The following is a 21,913-nucleotide window of genomic DNA, read 5'->3' as shown; positions in this document are numbered from 1 at the left end:
TGTGTTTCTCCTAGATATGTGTTACCTCCTGAAATTAATATGTTAATGAAATTGCCTTATGGGGTGTATAATTGCCATTCAACTTCTAGTCTGGAATTAGCTTAGGCAAATCCTTTCATCTCCCTCTGCACCTCCACCAACTCCCATATGTTCTAGTGTAGAAAACATTTTATTCAGAAAGCAATTGTAAGCAGCAAAGTGTGTGTGTGTGTGGGGGGGGGGGGGAGATAGAATTTATACCCAGCAGTCTAGATTGGTACATTACATCAAGAAACTATTTTAAGGTCCCAGAGAATTAACAAAAGATTCAACGATTGTAAAGTATACATTAAATGTAATATAAAATTCATATTCTTTTTATAGAAAGCCTTCAAGATCAGAAGGCCAGATTCCATATTCTGACTCTACGAGTAGGCATGTTTCATGCCTCTATCAGATTTACATTGTTTTGCACATTATGTTTACAAGCATTTCTGCATTTTTTAATCCAAACTACAATTATGAGAGATATTCATGAGCACACACGATCCTGAAGCATCTTCTGAAATCTCAGAGAGGAAAAAGGATAATTTCTTGAATACATTTTCCTTAAGATTCAAATCCTTTTGAAAATCTGAAATTCATGAGTGTAATATGGAGCAATGCCATTTATCAGAAGAGTCAATGCTCTGTCTATACAAGAGAATAGTTTATGTTATATTCATTTCCTTCCTCATACAGTTAGAATCATTGCTGTGACTTTCTAAAAATAATTTTGTAAAGAATGAAAGAATACAGATTATCATATCACTATTTTGCCCAGAAACTTTTAAATATATACAAAATCCATCCAAATGGATGTATTGCCTCTGCTTCAGGGCCTGTGCGTCCCGTGGCTTCCCCAGCCTCGCATGAAGCCTCTGCCCAGTCTGTGGCTTTCTTCCTGCCGCTCGAAACACCGTTTGATGTTTGTCCCTCTGTACTTCTGCCCCCGGTTCTATGCTCCACGGCCTGTAGACAGCTCTAGGACTCGGTCTGCTTTTCCCGGAGGCTGTCTATTGTCTGTGCCCCAGCTCAAGCTGTGGTTCCATGCTGAAGCTTTTCAAGACTTTCGCAGCACATCTTTCTTAGCGGTGTCTTGATTCCGTGTCCGTGGATGTGCCTTTGTTCCCGGATTCCCAATTCAGTAGGTACTGCCGTGTGACAACAGTTCTTTGATTACCTTTTCTGATACAGAAGGCTTCCTAGTCTTCCATAGTTGTGGATCATAATTATGCTTTCTGACGACTCAGATTTGCCTCTTAGGCTTTTCCGTGTGTCTGGTTTTGTTTTGTTTTGGTTTTTTTTATAAATCTTGTACTATTTCGTTTTCAAAAACCTGTCTTTTTTGGTCTTACATCCAGAATTTAAATATTGAAGAGACTCCTTAACTAAAGTGTTTTGTCAGTTATGAGCTGAATTTTTATTTCATGCACCCAGAAAACTGAAATGACAGCACATTAAATAGGAAGATTTATTTTTCTTTCACTTTACAAGACTCCATCCAAAGCTAATGTAGCAGCCTGACAGTGTCCTGAGGCAACCAAGTTCCTTCTTGCTTTCTGTTGTATCTTCCTTAGTGTGGGTCTCTTTTCCTTTTAGGGAAAGATAAATGCAAATCTCCAGTCATCCTGTTCACATTCCTGGCATACAAAATGGGAAGCACCAAGGGCATGCTGGCTCGCTCTGTCAGATGTTAACATGGCACCCTGAAGTAACCAGGAACTTTTGCTTACATTTTACTGGCTGGGATTCTGTCATGTGGTCAACCCTAGTGACAGGGGAAGCCAGGAAATGTGGGCCTTGAGCACCACATTCTGCCCTTCTCTTTAGAGTCTGGACTCATCAGGAAGGGGGAGGGGAACAGGGGTTCTTGGTGGGTAGCTTGCCGTCCCACTACAAGTGCCTTCAACACATTAGACATTCAGTAAATATTTGTCCCTTGGATTTGTGTTATACTGTTTCCAGGTACATGTTACGATTATGCTTTTTGGACAAATGTATTCTGTTAACTTGTATGGGGATAGTAGAAGGTATAGTAAGGGGGAAAGAATAGATATCCTGAGGAGGGGAGAGGGTAATGGAGACCCACAGAGGGCTGGCTGGCTTGGTTGTGATGTGGTAATGAGTGTGATTATTGTTGTTTACTTGGAGTTCTCATTCTTGCTAAACCTTGATCTTTCTTCTGTTCTTTTCATTGTTTACAGGGTAACTTTGCTACATATCCATCTAGGAAAGGTACCACACAGACAAATGAATTTTGTGTTTTCACAAAATGTTTCTTTTCCTGAGAAGTGAGTTTTTAGGAAGTGTGATGCCTTAGAAATTGTGTGTTTTTAGAGACAGGAAGCCCTGAGTTTGAGTTCAGCTTTGTCACTGAGCAGTGGTGTGACTTTGGGTGCCTTCTTTTAAGTTTTCCTGAAAATCAGTTCTCTGGCCTGGGGATAATGATGCTTCCTCACAGAACACTTGTGAGGATTAAATAGGATGAGTATTTAGAAGTACTTGACTGATACAGTAGGAGCTCAACAAACACCAGTTCCTTTTCTCCCCCCTCATCTATGAAATGGCATGTTTTACTAGATTCATAAACAGTTTAAAATCTCCCTACTACTATGAATTTAAATATTTTTGTGCCCTATCCTATTAAGGTAGTTATCTAAAAATTCCCTTGTAACAAATGAATCAAACAAAAAGTAGGTGTCCTTGGTATAATGCAGCCAGGGAGAGAAAGTGTGCTTTTCCCGTGCTGGTAACTTTAGGGGGACTCTAATGGAATTTAAAAACATTAATCCAACTATTAAATGCTGGTGAATTTTTTTTTTTTAAATCTGGGAACATAGATTTAACTAAAATAAGATAGGAGAGCTAATTTCTCTTTTCACTATCCTGGGAAGACTCGGGCACAGTTATGTATCGGAAAGAGGTAAAACTGTGCCTAATATAAAGGCATTGTTTCAGTAGACAAAGGTGACATTCCCGGAATGTTAACTAGTGATGGCAGGGGCTGTGTCACTTGAGCATTGCTGGACTCAAGTGCGGAACACAGAGAAGTTTCAGAGTTGGTATATAATTACTATTAGTTGATACATTTGTCTCCCTGTCGCATTCACCCCATTCTCACCTGGTCTCACACTTGTTGAAAAGCCTTGCACTCAGGGTCCACCTCAGCTGCCCACCTTCCCTCTTCATGACATTTATCCAGCTCCAGCTTGCCGCTGGGGACAACTTGGTTTTCTCACTGTCCTCGACACACACCTATAAAATCAAAACAGCTCTATTGTGTTCAGCACTGATGACACATTCCCTTTAGTCCTCCTAAGAACCTAAACCCCGTTTGGGATGAGGAATGTGAAGCTCGGCCGGGCGGGGGAGAGAGGAGGACAGCGGGGTAGGTTAAGTGTCCTGCCCAAAACACATGTTTGGTCGGTGACCGGCAGGACTGAGCTCCGGGTCAGCGCCAGCGTGCCTGCAGGAGGCCGCCTCTCCTAGCCACGTGAGTGTGTCTGAGGCAGAGCCTTCTGCGTTCCCCAGTCAGCGCACCCTGCCCGCTCCTTAGTCCTCTCGTGGGACTGGCCCCACCTTCCTGCATCTCATTCTCCCTCTTGTCATTTTTCCTTGCTGTGCACTCAATCTTGCCTCAAAGATGTAGTGACTAAACCATATGTCAGAGTTCCTTAGAGCTCAGTGGGGCTGTAGGAGTCTTTTGAGATTTACTAAATGCCTTATTCGCTTTCAAAAATTGTAGTAAAGATCACTTACAGTAATCGAGTCCTATGAGTTTGCCAGCTCTCTGTCCGTTCTATAAAATGAGGAATCTAGGACTCTTCGCTGGGGACCTGGTGGCTTACGATCTGATCACAGAGTGGACTCCAAACTCCACCATCACCATGAGCACCTGGGCTGAACCTCCGTGGAAATGGGGGCCGTAACTCTTTTTTTTTTTTTTTTATTTGACAGGTAGAGATCACAAGTAGGGAGAGAGGCAGGCAGAGAGAGAGAGAGGAGGAAGCAGGCTCCCCGCCAAGCAGAGAGCCCGATGCGGGGCTCGATCCCAGGACCCTGGGATCATGACCTGAGCGAAAAGCGGAGGCTTTAACCCACTGAGCCACCCAGGCGCCCCCGTAACTTGTTCTTGTGTTGTTTTTTTTGTTTTCTTTAAAGATTTTATTTATTACTTATTTGTCAGAGAGAGAGAGAGAGAAGCAGGTGGAGGGAGATGCAGGCTCCCTGCTGAGCAAGGAGCCAGATTCCAGACTCGAACTAGATCAGTCCCAGGACCATGAGGTCATGACCTGAGCTGAAGGCAAACAAACGCTTAAACCGACTGAGCCACCCAGGCACCCCAACTCGCTGGCTCGCGTTGTTTTGTAAACCACAATGCCTGGTCTGCATTTGGAAATGAAGGCAGATTAAAAAATCCTCAGGCTGATCAACAGTCTCGGACTCTTGCTTGAGGGCAGTCTCAGGGCTGGCTCCTCTGGCCATGCCCCAGCACCCAATCATATCTGGAAAATAATAATTTCTTTTTGGCAGAAGAAAGAAGCAAGACTTTTGGTAATTTCAGATATTAAACCCTCTGCAAGGGTAAAGATTTTCTAATCCTGGAGGATATTAAAAATACTTATTCTTTAGACAGTTCCCGAAAAAGAATTCGAAACTCATTTTTGGCACACATGCCATTGTCGGAAAGTGAGCATAAATGCTTCCTAATCGGCCATGTGTGTTTGGACGTATACATTCAGTTGTGTTTGTAAAAATATCAGGAATTTTATTTTATAGTATCAGAAGTCAGATTTGTTTGGGAAATTCTATCAAGATCCAAAGAAATATTTTGACATCACCTTTCAAAAATGCTAGGGAAAACCTCCATCTTGAGTTCTAGGAAAGATTGTTACTGAGGTGATTTTATATACAGTGTGTGTGTATAATATATCTATATATCTATATGTATAGATATCTACATATATATCTAGATATCTAGATACATATATCTCAAAAAATCCTTATTGAAGTTAAGATGTACACATGGTTTATCTGAAACATTCAAATTGTTAAGAATATTTTTAAATGGCTTTAAACTTTCTGTTAAAGCTTGTAATTATAATAGGACCTCCATAGGGTTAACAATGTTAAAGTTGTAGTTTTCAAAACATCGTAGTTTCTCTATTTGTGCTCAGTGAGAAGTGAAGACTCCCTCTGCTGGCTGTTTCAGATCATGCACTTTTCGGGCAAGTTAATGCTGCAAAAAGTGAAACCCAAAGAACAGCCTGTCTTGACGTTCAAAAAGCTAGGTGTTTGGAGACATATGTGCGTTTTTATGTTGCAGTTTTTAGTTACCTAATACTTTTATCTGAGATGCCACATAGAAGCAGCAGCTTACAGAAGCGTGAAAGTTGGAGGAACAGAGTGGCAAGAACAGGGTCAGATAGGAGCCCGGAGACAGATTCCCCAGCTGGCTCGGCCACAGAATAGGTGGGCATCCTCAGCTAGTCCGACCCTCCTCAGAAGCAGCTTCTTTTTTCATAAAATGAGAGGATTTTGGTGGATGTTCTCCAAGAGTCCTTTTGACCTTTACTATTTTGTGTTTCGAACAATATTGACTACATTTCTTTTCCATGAATGTGTTCTATACGTGTTTTGCACTGATGTAAAATAAATATTTTAAAAAAGGAAGGAAAGGTAAAATGACAAAAATGATTATAAATCACTTGCTTCTACTGCTGTCACAGCATGGGATGGTAGGTCTAGAAGGGGATATTTTGTATGCAATTATAACTTTATACTATATATATACTATTATAATACCTCCCAGACGTCCCAGAAAGACAGAACACAACATATTTCATTGGTCCTATGGCACCTTGAATTATAAGAAGTGTCATTATTTTATATGTTTCCAATTATATCTGACATACCACTGATGACAAGTTACATCCAAGTTTCAGAGAAGTTAAATGTGAGGAAATGTATCTTTAAAAATTAGTAAAATAAGGTATTTCCTAAAAGTGCTCCAGTTGATGCCAGCAGCCCAAGAATTGCACTGAAAATTCAGTCCGACGTATCCCAGACAGTAATAAATAATTCTCCTTCCTTTCTTCCTGTTCACCCCTCTCTCTTCTTAACCCTTCCTCCACCCCTCCCCAACTTGTCTTTCCCACTGTGTGACACCGTTTTTAACTCTTTTGCTTAGACATGTCTTATGGGTATTCTGGGAAGAAACGATTGCTTTTAAAACCTGAAATAAGATACTAGAATAACATTGTGTCCAACATAAGCATGACCAGTGGTTTTCTGCCTTAAAATGAATAAGCATTAGCACTTGTGAAAGTTTTTTCTTTTTTTTTTTTTTTAACTTCAAAGATGAATTAGTCAGCACTGGCATCTTCACAGGAATTACATGAGTTTTAAAAACACTGAGGCTTCAGAGAACACTCCTTTGATGAAGTCATTGGAAACATGAGTGTGGGATTTGGGATTTGACCCTCTTTATTCATATTGGATTTAGGTCCTAAAATAACACGTCTGTATACATACGTAGATGTGTGTGTGCATGGGTTAGGTTTAGACTTCCATTTTTAATGTTTGCCTTCTTTTATAATGAAGTTGGAGTTGTTTCTTTTGTCCTTTCCCCCCTATTATGTAACAGAGCACACTGAAAGGGCTTCCAATTTCTTTTTTGCAAAACTGAACCCCCACTTGAGTCTTTCTTGCTACCCTGGGGGAAGAAAGGCACCCCAAGGTAGGAACAGCCTGTGGGGGCTCTTGGCCTGAGAAGGAGCAGAAAGGCTCAGTAATGGAGTTGGAGGCTTAAGTAAAGGAGAAGGGCATCAAAGAGACTTTCTGTATCCCCCTTGGCCTGCAGACTGGCTTTCTTCTCTTGGGTGGAAGCCTGGCCAGGCCACGATTTGGCAATGTCACTCTTCCAAGCTGTCAGGTTTGACAGTTCTCAGTCCCCTGCCATGCCAGCTGTGGGGCTTTTCCACCCTGGGGCCCTTTGGCTCGATGCTGGATGGGAAACAAATTAATACATCTTAAATCTCGATCCTTACATTTTGAATTTATACCCAGAACCCCTGGAAGGTTCTACATGGGCCTCCAGTAACACAGGTCCTTCAACTCTGGATTCGTTTATCTGTGTATCCAGGCATGCCCTGTGGTTTTCCTATTGAGTTAAAATGACATACAAATGTAGATGTGGTCAGAGTTTTTACAGAGATGCTGAGGGGGTGACCCAGCTTGTGACCCTGAGGACTGCAGACTAATGGAAAGAGCCTGGCTCAATCAGTGGTGGTGCGATGGGCCTGCCTCAGCGAACTCAGAGCCGTCTGCCTCTGATTTTGAATGTGAGAGAAAAATTAGCCTCCATTTGGTCAAGAGGCCATGGTAGGGTATGCTTTCTGTTCCTTACAGAACCTGCTCCTCAATGGTTAGGTCATCATGTGGTTGTTTGTCATTATTCTCCTACCACTTTGTAATCATATTCTTATAGAATTATCATTTAAAACTTAATTCTCTTTCCAACCATTGAAGAAAGGCATCCTGTCATTTGTGTATCTAAACGAAGATCCCATCTGTGGTGGCCTCCTCATTGGTTTGCGTTGATGGAAACCAGGGTCCAGCAGTGCTGGGTGAGGACCCTCCTTCTGCAGGCCTCCCGACCCCTGTGCTTCCTCACCTGCTCCTCAGAGCTGAGTCCCTCTGACCTTGGCAAAGTGGTCTGTCTATTGTTGCATGCATGTTTTTCCTTCTTCAGTCCTTGGTGTCTTTGTCCTGCCCAGATGTCCTCCGACTATTCTCTCTCTTTTATTTTTCTTCCCTTTTCTTTCTTTCTTTCTTCCTTTCTTCCTTCCTTCCTTCCTTCCTTTCTGTCTGTCTGTCTGTCTGTCTGTCTTTCTTTCTTTCTTTCTTTCTTTCTTTCTTTCTTTCTTTCTTTCCTCACAGAATACCAGAATTGAAATGGGCCAAAGAAATCACCTTATCCACCTTTGTTCAGTTCACAGATTTCATAAAATCTTGCCCTATGTTTTCTCTTTGGTCTCAATGTATTTTTTCCTCCCCTGGGGGTTTTCAAACCCTGTGAGGTTTCCAAGCTACTGTTTAGAATCCCTAATATTGTCTTCTGCAGGCCCGAGACTGATGGGTTCATTCATCACTAAAAAATAGTTATGGTTATTAGCTGTGTGCCAGGCACTGTAGCAACTGCTGGGGCCCCAGTGGGAAGCAAACTTTGACATCGTTCCTGCTGTCATGCAGAATTCTGAGCATTGGAGGCTGATGGGTAGTAATCATATAGTTGTGGACACACACCCATGGAACAGAGGGCCTGGAACGACACTGGGAGGGTCACTGAAATTTCCCCACAGAAATAATGGTTCATCTGACAGATGGAAACTAGAAGGTGGGAAGACATATACAGAGCAGCCGTAGCAGCGTATGCAAAGGCTCTGTATCGGGAGGGAGCATGACTGTTTCAAGAAACTGAGGAAAAATAGTATGTTTGGAGTTAGAGAATAAGGAAAAGATTACAGGGCATAAATTTGAAAAGAGCCACAAGGTATGGAATAGACCTGTTCACGCTGGTTAATTTCTGTAGTTCTGAAATTGGTGGCAATATCTATTTTGAGTTAATATCTTATAACTAATTGAACATGTATGCTTCATGTGCAAGTAAACTGTGTTTTTGAAATATTTTTTAATGGGGAGAATTTAAGACACCCTACAACTGGCTTTCTCTAAACTATGTATTTTGTTAGATATTTGGAATAAGGAATAATGAATGTATTATTTTCCATTTCCTTCAAGGGAACACAGTGAGTCGCCTAATTCAAAATATCTAAGAATGTCTTCTTTTATCTTAGGACACTGCATTCTTCATTTAGAAGAATGTAAAAATCCAGGGCTACTCTGACCTTGATATAAAAATATTTCTCATGATTTCGGTACATTGTTTATCTGTTGAAAATAATAGGGGGAAAAACACCCGGAAACTTTTAAAGATTGCTTTATAATCCTACTGCACTCAGATGGCAAACTTTTAAAGACCTGTAGAAATAAGCTTTACTTTGAGACTTGGGTGACATCACACCCCGTGGGCCTTATTTCTTACTTCCTATTAACCATATGTAAATAACATATAATTAATAGATACAATAAGTAAATTAATGTTTCTTTTTAGAAGTTATATACTTTTCATCATGGGAAAGTCTTAGTATTTAAAAGTGCTGTTTAAATTATTTTAAATTAAATAGTAATGAATTAAAAAATCAATGTTTAATTAAATATCAAGTGTAATATTTATATGTAGTTAATTTAAAAATTAAATTTAAATTTTCCCAAAGTAGAAACTTTGACACAGGAGATAACCATGTCCTAGTGCTCTTTTTTCTTCTCTTTTCCTCTTCCTTTCTTTCACTCCTCCTCCTTCTCCTTCTTTTCTTTTAATTTTTCTCACTTAGTTTTGTGGATTCTTGGTCCTATATGTTTAATCCATGCTCATTTTTTACCTGCTGAATGATGATTCCTCTTCCCTCCTCCAATCTCTGAAAAAACAAAGGGTAAGTGGGTGGGGGGGGGGGAAGCTACCCTATAGCTAATTACTTACCACAGAGTCCACTGCCCGCTTCTGCTCTGTGACATCGACCCATGACCAGATGACAACCCTGAGTTTGTTTCGCATATTCCAGGATGAATCCACGTTGGGAAGGAACTAGCTCTCCCTTGCTGGTCACATTCCTGGAGGCTGCAGGGAGGAGGAAGGCTGAAAGTTTGGCCCCTGCCCAGTGCTTTCCGAAGGCTTTCTGAATAATCTGTTCTGAGAATCAGAGTTTCTGGTGATTGTAGCAGATGAATATGATGTGCACTTTGGGGAGCAAGGTGATATGTATCGAATTGACTTTCAAATTTAATCTCTTTATTTTGCAGAAATAGCTGTTGTCTTATATTTTCAATATTTTCTCTCTTTTAGTCTCAAGGCTTTAAGGACCTTCAAACTTTCTTCTAAAAAGTTGACCATTTCTTGCTACCTCTCTCTATATGAACGATGTTGTGTCTACTGCTTTGAAAATGGGTTTTTAATCTCTTGCCTCCACTTTTATGGAGGGCAGTCGAGGGGAATTGAAGTCCAAAGTGTATAACCTACCTTGATAAGGGTGTCAGCCAAAACAGAGATCTTTTCCACCCGCATGCGAGCATATCCCCTGCAGGGGGACTGTCTATGGAGCACATCGTGCAGCTGTAAACCACTCCAAAGGCCAAGGTTGCCCTGACTGTCGGATTACACTGACATGGAATGGTTGCCTAAACACAGCCTGTGTGTACACTGCTGGCTGTCCTTGGGCACTCTCTCTGTTTATGCTGCGGGGATGTTATGGACAGACTGTAATCAGTGCATGTCTCTCTTGCTAGTCAAGTATCTAGTCATTGATGAAACAAAGAAAGTTCCTATTCTTCTTTAGTGTCAGGCAGGATTTCTTCCTACTGACATATAATTTCAAATGATCAATGGGTACGAATAATATTTTCCTCCCCCTATTTTTCACTTTATAAAGCAAGCTGGGAATTGGGACCACTGAATTACAAATTATAATATCCCCTTATTAAGTATCATAGTTATATGATTTTTTTAAAAAATGTATTTATTTATTTGACGGGGCGGGGGGGGGGGGACATAAACTGGAGACTGGTAGAGGGAGAAGCAGGCTTCCTGCTGAGCAGGGAGCCAGATGTGGGGCTCGATCCCAGGACCCTTGGATCATAACCTGAGCTGAAGGCAAACACTTAATGACTGAGCCACCCAGGTACCACCATAATTATACGATTTTAGAAACTCTTTTTTACCACTCAGTATGTAGAGGAGACAGGATACCACTCTTCTGCTCTAACGATTAAGAATAGCTCTGCTGTTTTTTTGTTTTTGTTTTTGTTTTATCTGATCACAAATGTTTTTAACTTAGTTTTAATCCATACTAGTCATGGAGGTTTTCAGATGACTTGACTTCTTTTCTTTTTTTTTAAGGCTTTATTAATTTATTTGACAGAGAGAGATAACAAGTAGACAGAGAGGCAGACAGAGAGAGAGGAGGAAGCAGGCTCCCTGCTTAGCAGAGAGCCCAATGCAGGGCTCTATCCCAGGAGACTGAGATCATGACCTGAGCTGAAGGCAGAGGCTTAACCACTGAGCCACCCAGGTGCCCCTTGATTTCTTTTCTTAAATAAGACAGTTTGTATAATACTTTCGGCAAGAGGCATATTCAGCTCTACTGGAGAGTTAAGGCTTAGATGATCTTTCCCCTTTTCATAGATTTTAAGGAAAAAAATAGTAATAAAATGAGATTTTTAACAAGGCACCCCTTTGTAGAATAAGGAATTTTTCACAATTATTGAGTAGATTTGAGAGATGACAGGGATTTACTGCTGTGTATTTGGGATAAATGTCAGAATTAAATAAGAGTTTGAGAATACGAGTTTGAAATGAAGCTCAAAAGAAAATATCAAGCTTTTCTTTGAGCACGTGTTATTTATTTTAAAATGAATACATGTACCTATTACAAACATTTGAGTTGGCCTACCCCTTCTTAATGTATATGTTTTAATTCTTGGCAACTTGTGGTCTTTTAAATTTGCAGCAACATAGTCTGAAGAAAATAACAGCATTTCCTAATTGGTTAGATATCTTTTTCGTTTTCCCCAAATCTACCTCTTGTTCAGTTCTTGTCCACTTCTTGAATTTGGCTTAGGCTTCAGAATGTCTCCAGTCTTCTTTTGTTTTGTTTTGTTTTTTAAATTTCTCAGTTCCTCTGATGTAAATGATAGAGCATGAAAAGTAAGAGGCATACTTCTGTTAGCCCAGGTGATGAAAGTTTACTGGAAGAAAACACAGGTAGTTGGGAATTCCTGCGAACCTTCCCAGCAGCCCCCATGTCATTCCCATTTACCCTCTGTCTCCTGGCACGGGATTTGCCAGGTGACCTCTGAGGGAATTGAAACAGTGGTTCATCATTGCGACTCCTGAAGGGACAGCCACAGGCTCGGATCCTCTTTTCCTCTCAGGAGTGGTCGTCTTCTCATTGCTTTTGTTAGGAGCCTGTACTGGGGACTGATCTAGTCAGTGTTAGCCGCAGCAGATGGATAGACAGAGGACAGCATCCCTTAGAAGCCCACCAGTTGTCTAGCACAGATACACATCCTCAAGACAAATGCTTAAGTTGGACCTGATTTGGGCTGTGTATTTTCATGACCTTTTTCATATGATAGCAACCTCAGTGACTTCACAACTCAGAACTGCCCACAAGCAGCAATATTGAGTCAATCCTTACCTAGAACTATATTTGTATATGTGCTGCCGAAGCGAGCACCTAGAACTATATTTGTAAGAAAACTTTTGTATTTGTTGATTGTTGAAAAGAAGTTTAATTTACTAAGCATTACAATTTAATTACACACTTTGTCACAAAATATTTTAAAATTAAAGTTTACAAATATATATTGAGTCCTTCCTATGTCAAAAACACTTTGATTGGCGCTACAGGGGTACGAAGATCATTTGTTCGAAAGATCCTTACACTGCCTTGGGCTAGGTACCTAAAATACGATCTTGAATGTAAATAAACAGATTTTTCCTTGAAGGAATTTATTATTAGTACAGTTGAGGAGGAAGACATGCAAATAGAAAATTACAAAATAAGAGCGTGGAAAAAGGGCATGTAAATTACCAAGCCTTGGGCAGTCAGGGAAGACTTTTTGAAGGCAGAGCCATGGAAACTGGGGCCAAATGATAACAAGGAATTTGCCAAATAAAGCATATTGTTGGAGCTTGAAGCATTGATTCCAAGTGGAGGATAACTCACATGCAATGAAGAAAGAGCAGGTTGCAAGTACCTGTCATATTTGGCTAGGATCACAGAATGTCCTGTTCTGCAGACTGGTTTCCTGGAGAGTGTTCATGCCCAGTGCATGCTAGTGTTTGGGCTTTATTCCATGGGTCCCCATTTTCCTGGTTCCCTTTCTACCTCACTTGATCTTTCAGACATTATTGCCTCTAAGTCACCTTTAAATATTGGTATTTCTCAAGGTTCAGTCCTAGATTCTCTTTTTCCTTTGTTCTCCCTCTTCTCCCTCGCCAGATAGATCGATGTCTGTGTATTTGTTTATGACTTAAAAGCTCGATGGTTCTTAAATCAGTTCTGAACTTAGGACCATACATCCCTCTGACCCCCGTCCTGCCCAACACTTCAGTTTCCTTAGGACCAGACTCCCTGTTTGCTGCAACTGCCATCCCTGACTCCTCCCAGTCTTAGAACCTGCCACATTTCTTCTTTACTAGTGCACCCAAGCACTTCTCTTCCCTTAGCCTGAAGTGCTTTCACATTCTCTTAGCCTCGCTATTGCCCACTCCTACTTCAGGTTTTGGCTTAGATATCACTTTTTTTTTTTTAAGGATTTTATTTATTTATTTGACAGAGAGATCACACGTAGGCAGAGAGGCAGGTGGGGGTGGGGAGGGGGGGAAGAGGCTCCCTGCTGAGCAGAGAGCCTGATGCAGGGCTTGATCCCAGGACCCTGAGATCATGACTCAAGCTGAAGGCAGAGACTTAACCCACTGAGCCACCCAGGCGCCCTTAGATATCACTTTTTCACAGATATCATCCAGGTCTCTCTTAACCCATTTTATGATTAGTAATATGCTGCATTTTTATGCCCTAGGTTATAATTATTTTTGAAATATTGCTTTCCCCACTAGACTTTAAGCTCTTGGAAGGAAACAACAGTCTCCGTGACAACCTTGCCTTAAAACACTTAGCAAAGGATATGCATCTTGTGAGCAGTCTTAGTAGACATGATGAACTGCGTGAGTTAGGACAACAAGGAAATATCGAAGAACTTCAGGAGCAGAATGACCTGATTGGTTGGCAGTTAGCAAGTCTATTCTGCTAGCAGTATGGAGACTGAATTGGAGAGGGAGTCCACCACAAGAGCCCACTAGATTAGTAGGTGGGTGTTACCACTAGACACTTAGAGCCTCAGAGCACATCTATGATAAAAACACAAATCAAATTCAGTGGGAGGAGGGGAGGAAAAAATGAAGCAAGATGGAATCGGGAGGGAGACAAACCATAAGAATTCTTAATCTCAGGAAACAAACTGAGGGTTGCTGGAAGGGGAGGGAGTTAGAGGGATAGGGTGGTTGGGTTATGGACATTGGGAAGGGTATGTGTTATGGTGAGTGTGTGAAATGTGTAAGCCTGATGATTCACCGACCTGTACCCCTGAGGCAAATAATACATTATATGTTACTAAAAAAAAATAAGAAATCAAGTTCAGTTCATCCAGGAGCTTGGAGATAGTCTCAGGACTCTTACGGTCTCTTAACGTGGCTTATTCCACGTGGACCTCTTTTTCCCACAGTCTTTCTCTCTGTGAACAGTAACACCTCATCCGCCATCTGCCTAGTAGGAAAGAGGATCCACTTTATGATTATGTGAACAGATATCCAGATTGACTCTGACTGGCCCTGATTAGGTCATGTGCCCTTGAGTGAAGTAACTGTTGTCACCAGAGGGGTCCCGGGAGCTGGTTGATCAGTCTGGATAATAACTATTGGGTCTGAGGCAGTGGTGCCCTGGCAAACTGGCCCTAAAAATAATGTTTCTTTTTTTAAAAAAGGCCTCTTTGTATCAATTGCCAATTTCTTTGGTTTACATGGTCCTACTGCGACTGATTTCAAGATGGATCCCTGGCTTGGCGATTCCTGAATGTTTAACAGCCACCTCTTGCAAGCCGGTCCCCACAGCTCTGGCTTTCCATGGCTGAGCTGGTGTGGGAGCTGCCGGAATCACAAAGACTCATGGTGAGGGAGGCAGTGTGCTCCCAAAGGCAATCAGAATGTTGTTAGAAGAAGACAGGTAGGTGCCTGGTAGCCAGTCCCACGAGGAAACTTGTCCTGGACCAAGCAAAATATAGTTTGATGTCAGGATTTTATTTGACCTAAAAATTTTTGAAAATTCCTATGTCATTTCCTTGAATAACACTTCTAAGCACTGTATAATATTCCATTCTAGGAAAATACTGCCATTTACCATTCTTTCATTGTTGAATATTTAGATTGACTGAATTACATGTAATGCTTGGCTAGATAGGTCTATGCCTGAAGCTATTTTCCATATTTAGGACAGAGTTCCTGAGATAGTTTGTTTACCCAAGTGCTATTACTGAGTTAAAGGAATGGACCTTTAATGTTTTTGAATACCCTCCAGTAGGTGTACAAAATAGTTTTACCAATTTATATCACTTTTATCACTGTCAGAGAGCAAGTATTTCATTGTCCTGTTATTAAGTATAATTAAAAAATTGGTAGGACAGAATTAATGTCATTTTAATTTGCATTTGTTTGAATTACTAAAAATGTTGAAATGTCTATGTTTTTGTAACAAGTGTATTTCTTATAGTGAATTTCCTTACCGTTTCCCACTTGTGTTATGTGTATATGTTGCTCTTAATATACTATTGTCATAGGTATTTATCCTCCTATAATTAATTAATATAACTAAATAGTGGAATAATTATATGACTAAACAGTGAAAATTCTAGCACATAGTGCAACTTGTTAAATATTGAGGGGAGGGCTGTGTATGAAATTCTCCCTAATTCTGTGTAATTTAGGGTAACATTAGCTGTGTAATAGATAAATACAAATTCACAGTAAGTGAACACAATAAAAGTTTATTTCTTGCTCATGTCAAAGTTCCACATGGGTGTTCTTAGTTGGGCAGCTTTCATGTGGTCATGAAGGGACAAAGGCTTTTCTGTCCCAAGGCTTTTCTCCCCTCTGGGTCCTTGTCATTTTCATGCAGTGAGAGGGTGGGATTAGAGAATGGGGAACAATATGTGGGAGGTTTTTATGGATTAGGCCTGAAAGTGTTTACACTGAATGTGCTTACATTCCACTGACTAAAACTCAGTTCCATGGACACAATGAATTACAGAGGAAAAAAGAAAAAGAATCTGTTATACATCTAACTAGTCTTTGCCAAAATTTCCATAACCTGAAATAGAGAAGTCTTTTCATAAAGGCAAATTCTACGTACTGTTTTTATTACCTATATATATATATATCTGGGAATAAATTGACCATATTACTTGGATAATTTACAGGATATAAATATGGAATGGAGCACCTTAAATATTGTTAAGAGATATGTAGCTTTTTACTAGACCAGAATGGTAGAGCAATGATGTCAAATGGCCACTGAATGTCCTCTTGTTTAGACACTGAAGAGAAGAGAGTGGCAGCCATTGGACAAAGCAATTTTGACAGGTGATAAACAAGTCTTGGATGGGCAACATTTATTCAGTGTTTTAGAAAACCAAATGTATAAGAATCCATATAAGGACTTTGTAGTCAGCTCATCTGATAAGTATGACTTATTAGAATGATATTTCTCATAGGATATGTTAGCTCATTTTCTTATTTCTACCTACACAGGTAATTAAAGTATACAGTGAAGATGAAACCAGCAGGGCTTTAGAGGTACCCAGTGACATAACTGCCCGAGATGTTTGCCAGCTGTTGATCCTGAAGAATCATTACATTGATGACCACAGCTGGACCCTTTTTGAGCATCTGCCTCACATAGGTCTAGGTAAGGATACAGAACTATAGTCCACATCATTGCTTTTCTGTTTGTTACAGTTTCAATCATATGGCAAAGATTTTCTTCAGACATAGAAAAATAGAAGAGAATTATGAATAGTCCTTTTCTTTATTTTTGGTGTTGGTGTTTGGGAGACCAAGAATGTAACACAAAATGAAAGTAAGGGTACAGATATTGCACTTTTCTCACACTTCTTTGTTTAACTAATGCTCTATGAGAATTTGGGAGCCAAAACATAGAGTCCGAATGGATAGATAAGTTTCATAATAATCTTTGGTAACTCAGTGTTCGAGAAATTAATACAATAAGTTGTTATTTGAATTAATTTTTGAATTGGTTGTCATGTAGACATGGAAAGTATCCACACTGGTTCTCTTTATTTTCTTTTTATTTTATAAAAAATATATAAATTTATAAAATATAAATATATAAATATAAACAAATATATAAATATAATGTATTTATATATTTTATATATAATATCACATATAAATATATAATTCATATATGATATAAAATAAATATAAACAGCATATATAAATCATATATTCATATATTATATTCTATATTATATATAAATATTTACATATGATATATATATATATAAAATTTATTTAAAAAATTATAAAATTTTCTTAAAGAATTAAGTAACTCCTCTACATTTTAAAGTCATAACCATAAAGAGTAATCTTTAAAAATACATATATTTTTAAATTGGAAATGCATCTCTGTGTTGTAAAATGTAGAGGGTTTTTTCCTGCAAATTTTTAAAATAAGGTATAAGTGATTTTTGTTCTTCTACTAGAGTAAGACAGAATTTGGCACCAATTTTATTTCACCTTTTCTTATTTTTACAGATGCTAGTGTTAAAAAACATGTTACCATAACAGGTAGTGAAAACAAAAGGAGTTTGTTATGGTAATGCCATTTGATCCTTTGCATACCGTGTGAGTTTCCTGTGGCGGCTGTAACAAATGACCACACACCTGGGGCTTACAACAGCCACAATTGATTCTCTCACTATTCTGGAGGTCAGAAGTCTGAAATCAGTATCACTGGGTTGAAATCATGGTATTATCAGGGACGTACTTCCTCCGGAGGCTCGAGGAAAGAGTCTGTTCTTTGTCTGTTCTGTTCCAGCTTCTGGCGGCCGCTGGCCTCCCTTGGCTCTGGCTATTTCACTTCAGTCTCTACCTCTGTGGTCACCTTGGATTTCCTTCTTCTGTCTGTGTCAAGTCACCCTCTGCCTCTCTCTTATAAAAATGGTACCGGTTAGAGCTTACCTGGATAATCTAGGATCATCTCTTTATTTCAAGATCCCTTAATCATATCTGCAAAAATCCTCCCCCCACCCTTCATATCAAGTAACATTCACAGAAAATCTGAATTCTGAAGGTGTGCCGGCCGGCCAGTGTGACGTGCTGTCTCGCCTTCCTAGGGCAGAAAAAGTTCAACATTTATTTTCTGCATTGCTGTTGGTTACTAATCTGACTTCTATTCGTGAGCATTCTTCTCCTAAATGTAAAGTGTTAACTCTCAATAGATACACGCCGTCTTCTAAACTAGTTTTACATATGCTTGTGGAAAATACAGTTCTTTTTTTTTTTAATATTTTATTTATTTATTTGACAGAGAGAGAGATCACAAGTAGGCAGAGAGGCAGGCAGGAAGCAGGCTCCCCATTGAGCAGAGAGCCCGATGCTGGGCTCGATCCCAGGACCCTGAGATCATGACCTGAGCGGAAGGCAAAGGCTTTAACCCACTGAGCCACCCAGGTGCCCCGAAAATACAGTTCTTAATTAACACAATATGCAATTACAGTATTTTATACCCTTAATTTTTTCTTTTGGAGCAACTTTACTTTTCTTTCTTTTTTTTTTTTTACAGTCATTAAGTTTATCCCTAACAAATAGCTTAAAGTTTAATAATAAAAATCTACTCTGTAAACCAAGCACCAGTTTTCACTGAGACCACAGCAAATTATATTAAGGGATAAAATGCACAGATTCTTTTAATGTGGAGGCTTAAAATGGAACATTGAGAATTAATTTGAGTTACATACTAAATTTAAACTTTTAGGCATCAAATAGAAATATATTTCTCCATTACTCTATTTTCTGGAGATGCAGAAATAAAACCAAAGATGTGAGACTGTTGTCTCCTGGTTTTATCAGCCATGCATTAGACCAAAGATTATGAGAAAGAAATTGAGTTCCACAACTTTCTTGTGTTCTTTTTCTTTCCCTTTGTTTTCATTCAGATTATATATATTTTTAAGAGAATTTATTTACTTATTTATTTGAGAGAGATAGAGAGAGAGAATGAGCCTGTGCACACTTGGGTGGGGGGAAGAAGGTGAGGGACAAGCAGGCTGCACTGAAGAGTGAAGCCCAATGTGGCGTTCAGTCCCAGGCCACGTAACTGACTGAGCTCCCAGGTGCCCCTCAGATGCTATCTTTAAACAGTAGGAAGATTGCTGACATAATGCTACCCAAATACTAAAGCACATTAGATGATGATAACTAATAAATACCTCTATTCTTTTCATTTATTTTTTATTTAATTTCTGTGTTTTAACATAATCTGTTTTTTTTTATTTTTATAGACTACCTTTGTGTGTGTGTGTGTGTGTGTGTGTGTGTGTGCACCTAAAAATACATCTTGTTTTTTTTCTTTCTTTCTTTCTTTTATTTTATTTTATTTATTTGACAGAGAGAAATCACAACTAGGCAGAGAGGCAGGCAGAGAGAGAGGAGGAAGCAGGCTCCCCGCGGAGCCGAGAGCCCGATGTGGGGCTTGATCCCAGGACCCTGGGATCATGACCTGAGCCGAAGGCAGAGGCTTTAACCCACTGAGCCACCCAGGCGCCCCTCTTTTTTTTTTTTTTTTTAAGATTTTTTAAAATTTATTTGACAGAGAGAGACACACGAGAGAAAGAGAACATAAGCAGGGGGAGTGGGAAAGGGAGAAGCAGGCTTCCACTGAGCAGGGAGTCCTATGCGAGGCTCGATCCCAGGACCGTGGGATCATGACCTGAGCCAAAGGCAACCACTTAATGACTGAGCCACCCAGGTGCCCCATTTTTTTTCTTTTCACTTCACAGATCCCACAAACACTAGGAACTCTCCCTGCCTATTCCTGTTGACTTCCTCACACGGTTTAACAGATATTTATTGACTGTTTTATACCAAGCCTATTTTGTGTGTGGGTCTTGGGGGTCAAGTATGAACATAATAGACAAGAAACACTGCCCTTGCAAGTTTGCATTCTTCTGGGAAGTGGAAAGATGAGAGACACATGACTAAAATTTGTAACCCTTTAGGTGACAATAAGCACGAGTTTCTCCTGCTATCTGAAAGTAGAACACTATGAAAACTTTTGTAAGCCGAAATGGTATAAACCAAAGAAGCATTTACCATTAATTTATATTGGAAAATATTTGAGCATTCCCAGACACCAGAAATAACATCTCTCAGCATCTTCTGGTATCTTAGGACATATCTTAGCAACAGGTGCACAAAATAAATCAAGATAAAGTGCAGAGTCTCACAGACAAAGTTTAAAGCTCTGGTGGCTTGATGTTGAGATGCTGAACGTGGTTCCCCTGAAGGAGCTTGGTGGGACCACTCTCGTTGTGGCTCCGTGGTGCTCACGGCCTTTATAAGGGCTCACTGCAAAGCAAATGCTTAATGGCATTTTCATGTTTCACCTTTTTTGTAAAAGCAAAAATCCTCTTTGGATTTCTGTTGGTTGGCAAGAACAGGTACTAAAGTAGATCTTTTGTAAAAGCAAAGAATTTTATTGTGTAAGGTGAACTTTTGGAAAGCTGGAGTTGCCTGAACTGGGGAGAAAAGAAGACAGGGCAGAAGGAAAGAACATGTTGGGGGTAAGTGGGAGATGCCCTTTAACTAGAGGGATCAGGGAAGGTGTCCCTGAAACATGAGGTTCAGGAGAATCTTGGTGGCAGGGTGCTGGTGTTCAGGGCGCAGCCCAAGGCCAGCGCTCCTGGAGCAAGCTGGGGAGTGATGGAGTGGACTTCAGTAGGGCTGCTGCAGAGCCAGCTCGTGTAGGGTCCCGTGGGTCATGGAAGGGCTTGACTCTTACCCTGAGTGAGAGAAAAAGTGAACGGAGGTCTTTGAGTCAGAGAGCAATATGATCCTGATTTAGTTTTGAAAGTACAGTTCACCCTTGAATAACATGGGTTTGAACTACTTACATGTGGGTTTTTTCTTTTTCTGATAAATTCAGTCCAGTACTGCACATTTGTTTTCTTTTCATTACGATTTTCCTAATAACATTTCTTTTCTCTAGTGTACTTTTCTAAGGATACAGTCTCTAGTACTTAAAACGTCACAATATGTATCAGTCGGCTGTGTATGTCATCAGTAAGCCTTCCAGCGGACAGTAGTTAAGTTTTGGGGGAGTCAAACATTTCATCCAGATTTTTGGCTGCAAGGGGAGGTCTGCACCCCTGTGCTGCCCATCATTCAAGAGCCAACTGTATACTGCTCAGAAGGTCAGAATCCAACCTTTTAGAGGCTGAGCGACTTTGTTTTGCTTCTACATCTCACTGCGCATGGCTTCCTGGATCAATCCTGGCCTGTCTGTCATTTCTCCTAGCTGCACATGCCCTGTGGGACTAGCTTCACAGGATGATCTACACTGGTATGAGGTGTGGTATTTGTGAGACCCTGAAGCCTTACAGGTGAGAATGTTGTGACTTGTGTGATAGACGACAGTTAAGGGTTTTCTGCACTTGAGGTCACTTTAATGACCAAGATAAGCTTAGGAAAGTGTCAGAGACATTTTATGTTGTTAATAAATGTGCTACCAGGGGGCACCTGGGTGACTCAGTGGGTTAAGCCTCTGCCTTCAGCTCAGGTCATGATCTCAGGGTCCTGGAATCGAGCCCCACATCCTGCTCTCTGCTCAGCGGGGAGCCTGCTTCCTCCTCTCTCTCTGCCTGCCTCTCTGCTTACTCGTGATCTCTCTCTGTCAAATAAATAAATCTTTAAAAAAAAAATAAATGTGCTACCGTTGTTGCTTTTGATCCCTTAAAACACTTCACAAATTTACTAAAGTCAGATGGAGAAGCACTTGAGTTTCAAAATATGGTAGGTTGATGGAATTGAAAGTCTGTTTTCAGTGTCATTTTCTGTGGCAAAGGAAACTTCAGTCTTAGTAGTAGTTTTAACATGAATGCATATGTGTGATAGTGACTATTAACATGCATCGTACATGTG

General features: G+C 40.1%; 1 protein-coding gene across 2 annotated transcripts in view; it reads left to right on the top strand.

Moving 5' to 3' along the window:
- The window catches only part of GRB14 (growth factor receptor bound protein 14), a 117,548-nt gene that overhangs the window by 57,253 nt on the left and 38,382 nt on the right, over positions 1-21,913 (top strand). For both annotated transcript variants that reach the window (XM_046018457.1, XM_046018458.1), the window contains one exon: positions 16,502-16,658. In XM_046018457.1, coding sequence (XP_045874413.1) covers positions 16,502-16,658 — 157 coding nt within the window. The remainder of the gene's footprint in view (positions 1-16,501; positions 16,659-21,913) is intronic.

This window comes from Meles meles, chromosome 9 (genome assembly GCF_922984935.1).
Source record: "Meles meles chromosome 9, mMelMel3.1 paternal haplotype, whole genome shotgun sequence".
Classification (NCBI taxonomy): Eukaryota; Metazoa; Chordata; class Mammalia; order Carnivora; family Mustelidae; genus Meles; species Meles meles.
The sequence above is the reverse complement of the archived record's forward strand: the minus strand, read 5'-3'. Positions and strand labels throughout refer to the sequence as shown.